The 14,945-nt window shown below is 37.6% G+C and overlaps 1 protein-coding gene across 1 annotated transcript; it reads right to left on the bottom strand.

Annotated features, from left to right (window-relative positions):
- Positions 1-1,680: 1,680 nt before the first annotated feature.
- On the bottom strand, positions 1,681-2,109 carry LOC130974885 (uncharacterized). The gene is made up of 2 exons (XM_057899724.1): positions 1,888-2,109; positions 1,681-1,806 (listed from the first exon to the last, which is right to left on the bottom strand). The coding sequence occupies exons 1-2, from the start codon at positions 2,107-2,109 to the stop codon at positions 1,681-1,683; spliced, it is 348 nt and encodes a 115-aa protein (XP_057755707.1).
- Between the last annotated feature and the right edge of the window lie 12,836 nt (positions 2,110-14,945).

Here is a 14,945-nt window from a genome sequence, read left to right as displayed (position 1 = left end):
GGGGTGTGCGTGCGCACACAAACCAAAAATCACAAATTCTGCATAAGTTGCAGAATTCAGATTTTTGGCCCAAACTTCCAATGATTATATCTCCTTCCACAAAATTCAGATTTCCACCAAATTTAAACCATTTTAAAGTTTATGAAATTATCTTTCATTTGATATAAAAATCTTCAAATTCCGAAACAATAGCTTAAGATATGATCTGTCGAAGCTCATTCAAATTCCATTTTACCAAAACTCATAAACTCCCAAGTTTTAAACATACACTCCCAATTCTCATTTAAAACCAATCAAAACTCACCCTTCCAACATCAATCATTTTCAAACCCTCATTCAATCATCAACCCACCAATTCCACCAAATTTAACCAAATCTCAATTTAACAAATCTCACATCATAATCAACATTTCATATCTCAATCTCGAATCAAATATTCAATTCATCAATCACCATATATATATATATATATATATATATACACACACACACACACATCAATATCACACTTCAAATCATGCTCATCAACAAGAGCCTCAACCCTATCATCAATCAAGCATATTAATCCATATCACATACAACATTATAAGATTTTCCAACCATTACAACCACCCACAATCATTTCCACCATCATTCATACATATTTAACTCAATCCAAACTATCCATCAACTACATCAACATTCCAAAACCCTATCCTAGGGTCACTAGCCTACGTTTTCACAACCACATTATATTTTAGATACAGGAAACCGAAACCATACCATGTCCAATTCCCGTTCCACTCGGACCACTCTCAAATTTCACTTTTCCTCAACTTCCAATGTCTCAAGGCCTCACCAATAGATTTTCAAGCACAAAGCTCATTTCCAAGCTTTCCAAAACCACCAATCAAGTTTCAAATTGCACATACACACTTCCTAAATCACAATTATCATACCCAAACACAATAACTCAATAATCAATGCCTTAAATTCAACATTTTCACTAGGGTTTAAGATCTCTTACCTTACCCAAGGATCAAGGAAGCAAGAACAAGCCTTATTTTCAAGTTAATTTGATCCTATAACACAAAGGAGCTCACAACTTCAACATTTTTACCCAAAATTTTCGAAACTAAGGGATGGGAATTTGAAGAATAAAATGTGGCTTACCTGAAGATTAATTGTGTGGGTTTTGTAGAGCTTGACGACGCAGTCGCATGGCCGTAAACGGTGCATCGATCGGAGTTTTGGATCAAAAATTATGATCACTTGAATTTGGAACAAGGGTTTATGTCCCCCCCCCCTGTTCTCCCTTCTAATTTCCAGCGTGTGTGGTGTCTTGGAGGGGGAGGAAGGGCTGTGCCCATCATTTAGTTTGGCATTGGGCTGAACTAAGGGCCCAATCTTGGGCCGATTTCTTTAAAATTGGTGTCAAAATTCTCATTTTAAGTTTTTCTATCACATTAAACCATAAAAACCTCATTTCTCATTTTTTAGAATATATTTTAATTTATGGGTTAATTGGTCATTAACTAACTGGGTTTTACATTCTACCCACCTAATTAGAAATTTTGCCCACAAAATTTAAATTCGGTTACCTAAAAATAGGTGTGGGTAGTCTGCTCGCATCTCTGACTCCAGTTCCCAAGTGTGCTCCTCAATACCGGCTCGACTCCATGCCACTTTCACCAATGAAACCTATTTTCCACACAACTTCTTAATACTCGTGTCATCAATCCTAACCGGAGTCACTGGCAGAGCCAAATCTTCCTTTAACTGAACCGATTCAGGTTCCAATACATGGCTAGCATCAGGAGTATACTTCTAAAGCTGCAACATGTGAAATACGTCGTGCAGGTTTGAAAGGTTAGGTGGTAGAGCCATCCGATACGCCACCGGTCAAACTCTCTCGAGAATCTGGACCAGACTGATGTACTGGGGATTCAACTTCTTCGTCTTAATCGCTCTATCCACTCCTGTTGTCGGAGTAACCTTAAGGAAAGCATGGTCTCCTTCCTCAAACTCTAAGGGCTTCTGCCTCTGATCGGTGTAATTCTTCTGACGGCTCTGAGCAGTGAGCATCCTAACTCTGATTTTCTTAACTTGTTCAGTAGTTTCAGTTATCATCTCCAGCCCCAACAGACTTTTCTCCCGAGCCTCATACCATCATAGTGGAGATTGGCATTTCCTCCCACACAAAGCCTCATACGGAGGCATTCTGATACTTGCATGGTAGCTATTATTGTACGCAAACTCCACTAGCGGCATATACTGATCCCAACTCGCCAGCTGGTCCAAAACATAAGCCCGCAGCATATCTTCTAAGGTTTGGATCATCCTCTCAAATTGACCATCTGTTTGAGGATGGTAAGCTATACTTAAGCTCAAATGGGTTCCAAAACCTCTCCGAAATGCACCCAGACCCTTGAAGTGAAACGGGAATCTCTGTCAGAAATTATAGTCGTAGGCACACCATGAAGTCTCACAATTTCCTTGATATACAAGCGCGCTAACTCCTCAAGAGTATAGTTCATCCGAACGGGTAAAAAGTGAGCCGACTTCGTCAGCGGATCCACAATTACCCAGACAGCATCAAAACCGGTTCTAGTCAAAGGCAATCCCGACACAAAATCCATCGCAATGCTCTCCCACTTCCATTGTGGAACCCCTAAAGGTTGTAACGTCCCGGAGGGTCTCTGATGTTCAATCTTCACCTTTTGACAAGTTAAACACTTTGAGACATACTCCGCCACATCATTCTTCATACCAGGCCACCAAAACATAGCCTTTAGATCATGGTACATCTTAGTACTCCCAGGGTGAATAGAAAATTTACTTTTGTGTGCTTCCTTCAAAATATCTTGTCGCAAAGTCCCAACATCCGGTACAATGATCCTACCCTTGAACCTCTATAGTCCATCTTGATCCCATGACACTCTCCACTGCTTCCCTTGCTCAATAGCTGGCAACACCTTAGGTAACATGTCATCGTTCTAATAAGCCTTTAGGAGTTCGGATTTGAAATCAATTGAGATATGTAATTGGCTCAAACACAGAGTTCTAGACACTTCCTGAATAATAACCTTCAGACTCTCGAATGCCTTGAATAACTCCTCCTCTCGAAGCATAATCCAAGCAGTATACAGCGATTTCTGACTTAGTGCATCCGCCACAATATTCGCTTTTCCGGGATGGAAATTCAAATCAAAGACATAGTCTTTTAGTAACTCCATCCACCTCCTCTGCTGCATATTAAGCTCTTTCTAATCAAAGAGATATTTCAAGCTCTTGTGATCAGAGAAAACTCGAAACTTAACTTCATAGGGGTAATGCATCCACATCTTTACCACAAACACAACCGTAGCGAGTTCCGGACCCTTTAGTGAGGCATCACAATATACCTCAAATGGTTCATTTGACTCAGGTAACACTAACACATACGCGGTAGTCAACTTTTGCTTCAACGCTTGAAAGCTCTCTTCACACTCAGAAGTCCAAACAAATGGTGCGTCCTTGTGGGTTAACTTTATCAATGGCAAAGCTATCTGCGAGAAGCCTTTAATGAATCTCCAATAGTAACCAGCTAAACCCAGAAAGCTCCTTATCTCAGTAACTAAAGTCGGTCGCCCCCACTCCACCACTGCTTCTACCTTAGAGGGATCTACTGCTATCCCCTACTTACTCACCACATGACCAAGAAATTTCACCTCGTCTTTCCAGAATTCACATTTGACAACCTGGCGTACAATTTTCTCTCCTTTAGAATTCGTAACATGCTTCGCAAGTGCTCGGCATGCTCTTCTTCGGTCTTAGAATAAATTAGTATGTCATCAATGAAGACGACAACAAACTTATCCAAGAATGGGCAAAAGATTCTGTTCATATAGTCTATAAACACTGTAGGGGTGTTTATCAACCCAAAAGACATTACAGTATACTCATAATGACCATAACGAGTCCTGAAAGAGGTCTTAGGGATGTTCTCATCTCTCACCCTAATCTGGTGATAACCAAATCGCAAATCAATCTTAGAGAAAACCCCATCTCCTTGTAACTGATCCATGAGGTCGTCAATTCTCGGTAGCGGGTACTTATTCTTTATTGTGACCTTGTTCAGTTGTCTGTAGTCCACACAAAGCCGCATACTCCCATCTTTCTTCTTCACCAATTACACCAGTGCTCCCTACGAAGAAACACTAGGGCGGATAAAGCGCTTGCTCATTAACTCTTCCAACTGAGTCTTGAGCTCAGCCATCTCCAAAGGCGACATACTATAAGGGGTAATCGAAATTGGCTCGGTTCCAAGTACTAACTCAATTGCAAACTCCACTTCTCGTCTAGGAAGGAATTCCTCAATGTCATCAGGAAACACCTCAGGAAATTCACAAACAACTGGGATTCATTCTATACTTTGTTCCTCACCCAACACATTCACTGCTAACAGCATAACACCTTGACATTCCTGCCTTGAACAATTTACCACAGAATAGTTCAAGTAACAACCATTCACCACAACCGGCCCTTCCGACCCTTCTAGCATGAAATGCAACAATTTCTCAAAACAGTTTAACAAGACATGATTCTTAGACAACCAATCCAACCCTAAGATAAGATCAAGTCCGGTCATCGGCAAGAAAATTAAATCATGTACGAAAGCACGTTGCTTAACCCTAAAAGAAACTTGCGGACATCCTAGCCTAGTTACCATGGCTTCATGGGTGGCATTATACACTTTCAGATCATAGCCCAAGACCACAATCTTCAATCCTAACTCACTAACCTTCTCAAATGCAATGAATGAATGTGATGCTCCAAAATCAAACAAGGCATTTAAAATTTGACCAGCCATTTCACATTTACCTTGGATAAGTGTCTCGGACCCCTCGGCACCCACGGCTGATATAGTAAACACACGACCAGGCTGTTGTGCTCTCCCAGCACCCTGTCTCTGCTTCTCCAGACAGTTGGAAGCTTTGTGCCATGGCTTACCACATGAGTAACACAATCCCTATCCAGCCTAGCACGGAGTACCAGGATGGTAACTCCCACATCTAGCACAAGCCTGCTCATTCAGAGGTTGCTTCCCAAATCTCCTTCCCAAAACATTGTTGTTATTAGGCCTTCTGAAGTTATTCTGACCCTGAGTCCTCTGTGGTACGAAGCCTCCTTGCTTGAAAGGCGGACCTCTAGGAGCAAAGCTCTTCCCTCGGTTTTGTGGGAATGGCCCTCTATGGCTTCTTCTCTTTGCAGCTGCCCTCTTCACACACTCTTCGATAACTCTGCTCTTATTTACTAACTCAGAGAAGGTCCTAATCTCCATTGGCCCTACTGAACTGTAGATGTCACTTCAGAGCCCTCCTTCATACTTGATGCATTTCCACTCCTTGAATTCTCCCGGAGCTCCTTGACACATGCGGGAGAATCTGAACTGCTCCTCAAACTTGTCTGTGTACTCAGATACAGACATAGTATCTTGCTTCAGCTACAATAGATCAAGTTCCTTTGCCATTCGGGCAAAATTCAGAAAGCATTTCTTGTAGAATTCCTCCTAGAAGGCATCCCAGGTGATAGGATCATCATCCTGCTGTAAGAGATGTCGGGTTCTCTGCCACTAATGCAACACTTCCCTGGTGAGCAGATAAGTAGCAAACTTGATGCACTGCTCTTTGGGCACTAGCTCTGCTTGCAGTGCTCGCACCATGGCCTGAAACCAAGTATCAGCCTCATTCAAATTGGTGGTTCCCTTGAACTTTTGGGGATTGACCTTCAAGAAGGTCACCAACGTCATCGGACCTTGAGTCCCGTTTCCACCATTTCCCCATTATTATGGTTGTTCATCTGCTGTTTGAGTGCCCCAGCCATGGCCTGCATAGCAGCAGCCATGTTCTGCAATACAGCCATGAAGTTCACGGGCTCATTCGGGTTAGTTTCCAGTCCATGAGTACCGGTACGTCCTCTCCCACAGCCTCGACCGCATTCACAAGGCGTCATCTGGTTCCTATACACACCAAACAATGGATATTAAGTTGATCAGTCTCAATATCGGAAGTCTAGTGCTTCAAAGTCCCAAATGCATGCTCATGAACGTTTATGCCAGTTATATCAATCAGATATCCTAATAGCACATAAACACAGACATAGAGAATGCACAGATGCATAGTCAGTCCATCCCTCAGGCTCTATAGGAACGAACTGCGCTGATACCACAATGTAACACCCTACCACACAGAGTCTTATGCTTAAATCATAAAACAGAGGTGGCGAGGCATTACGACCTCTAAAAATAAAATTTAGTAATTATAGTAGTGTAAAAAAATGTTTATAACTAGGAGCCTTTGAAAAAAATGGGTAAATAAAAAACTGTTAAATCAAAAAGTGCAACACTCCGATCGATAACGTAAACGAAACATGGAAGGAATAAGTCAACGCGAGATTATATACAAGAGAGTGCCAAAATATAGATACCAGGACTCAGGACTTGGTTTGCGAAGATAACCGGTCCTAGAATATAAAGTATACATACATATATAAGGAGCTTTCCAAAAGACAATATACAGAAACTGTTTCTCCAAAATAACCTCTAAGAGGAGTAATACAAGATATACATATATGGTGAAGAATATAGTATCGAAACAAGTATATATAATCAAGACAAAATCCCAAGAGCTAAGGATCTTCGCCAAAATAGAAGCCTTCAGAATGCCTCAGCGAGGAGCCTCACGTCCTTCATCTGAAAAATTACAAAATCTGCATGGGTGAGAACTTTCGGTTTTCAGCATGGTAACAGTGCCCAAATATCTAACATGTAATGTCCTGGGAAAACCGAAGGTAATCCTAGAACTTCCAATTTATAATCAAAGCGTATAAATATAACTAAACCATGAAAAATAAAAACAAGCAACTAACTTAAGGATCTTCAGTCTAACTATATATCCCCTTTCCAAATCCTGCAAACCTCCCAACCGCCAACAGTAATTGAGATGCAAACACAAGTATATCAAACAAAGAAATGCACAAATAGGAAGAAGATAAGACAATTAGGAAATTAGCAAGTAATGATGCAATCAATTAGACATTCCAAACAAATCACATATAATGCATATGATGCAAGCCTGTCCTAGTGGCTGATGAGTCTCATTTGTTGGTTATAAAGCCAGCCCGACAAGTCCTGGTAGCTAACCATTGGATTGTCCCTCTATCGTGCATCCCCAACTCGAGTTATTTCATAACATAAACATAATTCATATCCAACACCCTCACTGGTGTATATTCACGGGGGTGAGCTCATCCGGAACTTTCACAGTATCCGGCCACACTTACGACATAGGTTCAGCAGAGTATCGAGTCTCCACCTGGAGCACTTGGTGGCTAGCCACTGCTTTCACCCAAGAAAACTCATGTCTCAGTTACGTAGAGTGCAAAAAATTACACTATCAATAATTCAACTCAGCATATATGCATTCATTCTCAGCCATACATTAACATTTTTCTAATCCATCCGGCTTAAAAATCATAATTCATTATCAGCCATAACCAACATCATGCGCAGCCATTCAGCTCATATCATACTCAGCCACTCGGCTCATATCATACACAGCACTCGACCATCCTCCTCAACAACTCACATCATTATAATTGATCATAACTAACCATAACATCCCCTTTCTTCATCCACAAGTTACCCCCTTTCCTAGCTTCCTTTCAAACACTAGGCATTTTACTTTGATTTAAGATTTAAAGGATGAAATTGGGGTTTTATAAGCGTGAAACAACATTTCGGAAGGCTACAAGCATGCTGGGAATGTGAAAGACTAGAAAATAAAATCTTTAGAAAAGAACAGGGTCATTTACGTAACATAAGGGTGTGCACGCGCATGCCCAAAGGTATTTTCAGAAAGTGTGCGTATGCACAGGGGTGTGCGTACGCACAGAAAGTTAAATTTCCAGGGTTGAGTGTGCGCACAAGGTGTGCTAGCGCCATCAATAAAATGACATTCCCATCGTGTGCGTGCGCAAAAGTTTGTGCGTATGCACAGCTTGCAAGACTTCCTTGGTCATGTGTGCGCACAGAGCGTGCTAGCGCTCCCAGCAGTAGCCCTGTCCCCGTGTGTGCATACGCACAATGCTGTACATCCACATAGGTTCAAAATTCCACGAGTTGTGCGTGGGCACAGGGCTGTGCGTGCGCACACAAACCAGAAATCACAAATTCTGCAGAAGTTGCAGAATTCAGATTTTTGTCCCAAACTTCCAATGATCATACCTACTTCCACAAAATTCAGATTTCCACTAATTTTAAACCATTTTAAAGCTTATGAAATGATTTTTCATTTGATATAAAAATCTTCAAATTCCAAAACTAATAGCTCAAGATATGATCCGTCAAAGTTCATCAAAATTTCAGTTTTACCAAAACTCATAAACTCCCAAGTTTTAAAACATACACTCCCAATTCTCATTTAAAACCAATCAAAACTCACCCTTCCAACATCAATCATTTCCAAACCCTCATTCAATCATCAACCTATGAATTCCACCAAATTTAACCAAATCTCAATTTAACAAATCTCACATCAAAATCAACATTTCATATCTCAATCTCCAAACAAATATTCAATTCATCAATCACCATATATATATATACACACATCAATATCACACTTCAAATCATACTCATCAACAAGAGCTTCAACCATATCATCAATCAAGCATATTAATCCATATCACATACAACATTACATGCTTTTCCAACCATTACAACCACTCACAATCATTTCCACTATCATTCATACATATTTAACTCAATCCAAATTATCCATCAACTACATCAACATTCCAAAACCTATCATAGGGTCACTAGCCTACGTTTTTACAACCACATTACATTCTAAATACAAGAAATCGAAAGCATACCTTGGCCGATTCCCGTTCCACCCGTAACACTCTCAAATTTCACTTTTTCTCAACTTCCAATGTCTCAAGCCTTCACCAACAGATTTCCAAGCACAAAGCTCCTTTTCAAGCTTTCCAAAACCACCAATCAAGCTTCAATATGCACATACACACTTTCTAAACCACAATTATCATAGCCAAACACAATAACTGAATACCCAATACCTTAAATTCAACATTTTCACTAGGGTTTGAGATCTCTTACCTTAACCAAGGATCAAGAAAGAAAGACCAAGCCTTCTCTTCAAGTTAATTTGATCCTATAACACAAAGGAGCTCACAACTTCAACATTTTTGCCCAAAATTTTCCAAACTAAGGGCTGGGAATTCGAAGAAGAAAATGTGGCTTACCTCAAGATTGATTGTATGGATTTTGTAAAGCTCGACCCCGCGGTCGCATGGCCACAAACAGTGCGTCAATTGAAGCTCCGGTTCAAAAGTTATGATCACTTGAAGTTGGAACAAGGGTTTATGTTTCTCCCCCCTTCTCCCTTCTAATTTCCAGCGTGTGTGGTGTCTTGGTGGGGGAGGAAGGGCTGTTCCCTTCATTTAGTTTGGCATTGGGCTGAACCAAGGGCCCAATATGGGTCTGGTTGGCTCGGTTTGGCCCGTTCGGCCCAATCTTGGGCCGATTTCTTTAAAATTGGTGTCAAAATTCTCGTTTTAGGTTTCTCTATCACATTAAACCATAAAAACTTCATTTCTCATTTTCTAGAATATATTTTAATTTATGGGTTAATTGGTCATTAATTAACCAGGTTTTATATTCATACTAAGAATTAGAGTATATTGGAAGATAACTCATTTTCTAATTGAATTTTCGTTGAATCTTGGAAAAGTTAAATCACTTGAATAACAGCTTGAAATCAATTCTTCATAATTCTCTAATTACTTGGACTTAACGTGATACGTGATATATAATAATCTTATCTTTGGGTACCTAGGGTTTGTGTGGCTCATAAACTAGGATTGGACTTAAACTTCTAATTTAAATTAAGTGACCAAGAAATTGGCGGTTGGTTTGGTTAGAAGATATTAAATTTCTAAGGAATTAGGGTTTAATCAATTAGGGTTTGTCATGAATTGAACCTTTGCATAATTAAAGTGAGTGATAAGAATTATTAATCTGAAAAGATAGCATCTCCAAATCTTTAACTATTTTCTTATCGTATTTTCACTAACCGTTTATTACTTGTTTTTTTGAATTCTTTGATTCATTGCTTTATGATACTTAGAACATAAAACACTCAATTTAGTTTGTCTGACTAGTTTAATCATTCAATCATTGTTTCTTAATCCATTAATCCTCATTGGATCGACACTCACTCACCTGAGTTATTACTTGGTACGACCTAGTGCACTTGTCGGTAAGTTTGTCTTATTCGAAATTCGCCAGTGTCCTACCACCTTTCCCACTCCCAACCAACAATCAAAAGAGTATGTGAGAGAATGCCCTACCACCTTCCTCACTTCCAACCAAAATCTCATTTCAATCAATAACGATCATTATCATCATCAAAAATTCATCATTAATATAATCCTAATCATCACTAATCAACCTCAATATTTCTCAATTTCAATCATATTCACAATCAAACATTAATTAGGATCAATTAAGTTTCCTTTTTCTTTAACCAAGTTCTTAAAAAAATTTCAACTTTATTCTTGAATTTCAGGTCTTTCTAAAGTCTCAAAAATCATTCCATTTCGCCAATCGAATCTAAATACTCCAAATTCACTAAATCTTTTCAAAATATAACCTCTTTAATTAGCATTAATAAAACGAAACGCATTTCCAAATTTACTAAGTTCCCAAAAACTAATTTCACATCATTTTCAAGCTTAAAACTTTTTCTCAAAGACTCAAAAAATTATTTATTCTTAAATACACACTTGCATTACTTTATTTTTCATTAAAATCCTCAAAATATTACTTTTTAATTCATATTAATTCAATAAAACTCATTTTGGTTCAATTAAATACCTAAGTCATAATTCTTTTTATAATTAACCAAACCAAAGTAAGTTAAATCTTTAATTCACTTCTATTACTTTAGTTTTCTCTAAAATTTCTAAAAAACACATTCCTTAAACCAAAATTAATAAAACAAAACTCATTTTTATTCAATCAAGTATCCAAAACTAATTTTAAATTCATTTCTTTTGTTCAATACTTCTCCCAAAAGAGACTAACAAATCATGTCATTTTACTAAATCAAATTCCAATGATTTAAATTCACTTAAATACTTATAAAATTTTTGGCAGCATCTCCTCTAAAATTCGGACCTTACCACCCTTCAAGGGTTCCAACCAAACTAACATCTCTCATCAACCACCTCAATATCAAACAGTTTTTCGAATATACATATAAATAAGATCATCCAAAACACTCAACAATTTTCAATACAAACCAATCAAACAAATCAAGAATCCAAACACTCAGAAAATCATGTCAATCACAAGCAACCTAATGTTTCATTTACTTCTTAATCCAAACTCAGTTAACCACTTCCATTCATCCAAACAGCTCAAGGTAATCCATAAAATTCACTTAATCACAAAAATATAATTTTCATATCAATATCGAGTTATAACAATTCTTGGATATAAAACGGGTTTAAGAAAAAGTCCCTACCTCGAATAGTCGAAACTCCTAAGCCACAAAATGCGTCAAGACCCTTATTCTTCCGACCTGCAACAACGCCAGCTACAACCACAGCTCCATACTACTTTCGCAACAACAGCAACAACTTTAATCACGACATGCAATAACCGGAACTTGACCCTACCTGACCAAAACCTCAGAATTTTTAACAAACTTATAACGAAACACTCTTATACTATTGGTGAGAGTTTTAAGGCAAGAACGACTTACTGTGGCTAAAGAGATATAAGACAATGGAGCGGCAGTAGTTCTGACTATGTTTTTTGGTGACCAAAATAGCAGCAAGGAGCCCCGACAGTGATAAAGCAACAACAACAATGGCATACCAACTCCTTTCACTGCCCTTTCACACATGCAGTAGTAACGTCTTTCTCCGATGACAGCCCAAGCAGTGATGACGGCGACGGAAATAACAGCAACAACAGCAACTAGCACGACGAGGAACAACGACGACAGCTTGGCAGCGGCCATGACAGTAGCAGTGGAGCTTCATCATGTTTCTCTCTCTTCACATGTTCTTCGATGTCCCTCTTAGTGACGGCAACACCCCTCGGATGGCGACGGACACGAACAGAGGCGACTGGCTTTCTCTCAACGACAATGATGGGCATGACGGTGGCACGAGCTCGCAGCAGTGACGTTCGGGCTCCCTATTTCTCTCCTCAATGTTGTGCTCTCTCTCCCTCTCCTCGATTGACATCGACGGTGATGGCGGCACCCAACTCCACCGGTGCCATCCTTCCCCTCTCCTCCCCGTTTCTTCCCTCGCGGTCTCCCTCTTCTCTCTTTTCCTCTCTTTTCTTTCTTCTTTCTTTCTTTTCTTTTTCTTTCCGTGGGTGTGGGGGTGACGGTAGTAAGTCAGGGAGTGTGTGTGAGGTAGTGTGTTGTGTAAATTAGAATTTTATTTTGGAAATTTTAGGGTTTAGTAAAGTAGGAATTTTAATGAAGTAATAATTTAAAACCAAATTTAACCCAATATAATTAGCTTTTAAAATACTACTTATTCTTCAACTTATTACAAATTATTTTTTTCATAAAATAAGGTTCAAAAATCTAAATATTCAAATTAAAGCATACAAAATTCTCATTATTTTTCAATTACTAAAATTTTAAATTTTGAATACGAAAAATTGTCCAATTAATATAAAAATCTCTGAAAATATAATCTTGAGTAAATATAATAAATCACAAATAACTTATTATTTAATTTCTAAAGATTTAGAGTCTTACACATAAGATAGTTATTATAATGGATAATATGTATGAAATAAAGTGACATTATATCATGACATGCAATGCTAATATCTATATTAAAAAAGAAAAGATATGACATATAAAAAGGTAGTATAAAATCCGTACCTCCAGTGAAGTTTCTATATATATTCCAATGCAATCAGACATGATTCGTTAGCGCAAAAAGACATGTTCCATGGCTAGACTTTGTGTATGTTTTGATGTAGGTATGAATTTTTGACTGGATAGAAAGAAAATCTCCATATTCCATAGTTTGCATAGTTCAGAGAGGATGTCTTTTTGAACAATATATGAGTTAAATTTGTGAATAGTTTGGCAAGGGATTTAGAGTGAGAGTAAGAGATAATGGTTTTTCTTATAATGAAGTGGAAAAAGTATATATATGAATGACAATTTATAAAGATAATAGAAGATAGAGAAGATAGATTACTTAAATATTTTGTATAAAAAAAGAAAATAAAATGATAAAGAAATGACTCAAATAGCTCTTAGTTATGTACAGACTATGTTAGAAAAATCTAACTCATGTTTAGGTGAAATCTCCAATATGAATTGTCACTTTGCAAGCCTTATAGAGTTTTCTATATTTTGAATTTGGAAATAGCTATTAGACACAAATTTATAAATAATTGAGTTATCTTTAAAACGAATTTTGAACAAAGGCAATTGGATAACCACATCTTGAGATATTCACAAAATACTATTAGTATATCAGGCTGGTTGGTTAGAGTATGATTTTCTACTATGAACTTGTAACAGATTTATCTACCTGTTCCAAGTGTTACCTGAAACTATAGGTCAATCTCAAATGAGATCTTTTGTACTGATCGGAGATGATGTGTCCGGCTTGTGCATGGCGGCCGGAGCTGTCGTGTCCGACTTGTTGGACTTGGTGGAGGTGTTGATCCTTTGTCACCGGAGCGTGGTGGTACCTGCAAGGGACTCCGATGCTTAAGTTAGAAAGGGTATTAAGCAGGGTTTTAGTAGGATCAGAGTATGAGTTATACCTGGGTGCTCCAGTGTATTTATAATGGCGCGGAGTGACCTTCTTAGATAAGATAAGTTAGTTATCTTATCTTATCTTTATCTTTTGATTGAGGTCATCTTATCTTCAAGGGAACTGCCTTTCTATCTGTAGGCTTGGGCTGCCTTAGGTTTTGGGGCACGGCCCTCCATTTGGGCCCTTTTCGGGCTTTCCTGGTGATTTGACCGACCTCTTTGAGAAGAGGTCGGATTTGTCCTGACCTGAAGAGGTCGGTCGACTTATCAGTAGAACATCCCGGGTCGGACAGCTCGACCCAGGGTATGAACACAACCTAATTTAATTTAAATTTGATTTTTCATTAAATTTAAAGAATAAAGCTAGTTTTAATATCTTTTCATGTAAATATAGAATTATTTATGACTATATCTTAAAAGGTTATTTATTGTCGGTTAAAAATTCACTAAAACTAGCATTTTTATATTTTTTAGATAGGTTAGTTTTGTAAGTGCATTATCTTCTAGTATTTTACTATAAAGTTAAAATTCAAATTATTATAAATTTAATTAATTAAATAATAAACATAACTAAAAAATAGAGATGTTACATTATTGATAAAACAGTCCCTAAATAATTTTAAAATACCACAAAAAGAACCAATAAACATCATATTTTTTGTAGGTAACAAAACTTTAATTTTTTTATCAAAATAAATATTAAGAAGGTGCAAAAAAAATTAGAAAAAAACTTGATCTCTAAATTTTTCTTTTTATTTTTCAATAAAAATGGTGATTCACAATAAAAATTTTCTAAAAACATTTACTTGACAAAAAATTATCAAATATTTAGGATGAATATATTTTATTTTTCTAATAATGGCTGCAAAAATTTGTATCAAACTTTGATCTCTAAAGTCTTTCTTAGAATATATATTTAATATCTAGTTCTTTTTGTCGTGTTTTTAAATCTTTCGAGACTGACTTATTTATCGTTAACATCTTTTAGAGTTCATTTTATCAGTGATACGAACTTTTGAATACTATTTTAATAGTTTACTCTAATTTATTATGTATAATAGTATTATGTAAAATTGTTTATGGTTTTATTAT

Source organism: Arachis stenosperma, chromosome 4, assembly GCF_014773155.1.
Source record: "Arachis stenosperma cultivar V10309 chromosome 4, arast.V10309.gnm1.PFL2, whole genome shotgun sequence".
In the NCBI taxonomy this organism is placed as follows: Eukaryota; Viridiplantae; Streptophyta; class Magnoliopsida; order Fabales; family Fabaceae; genus Arachis; species Arachis stenosperma.
This window is presented reverse-complemented; position numbering and strand designations above follow the sequence as displayed.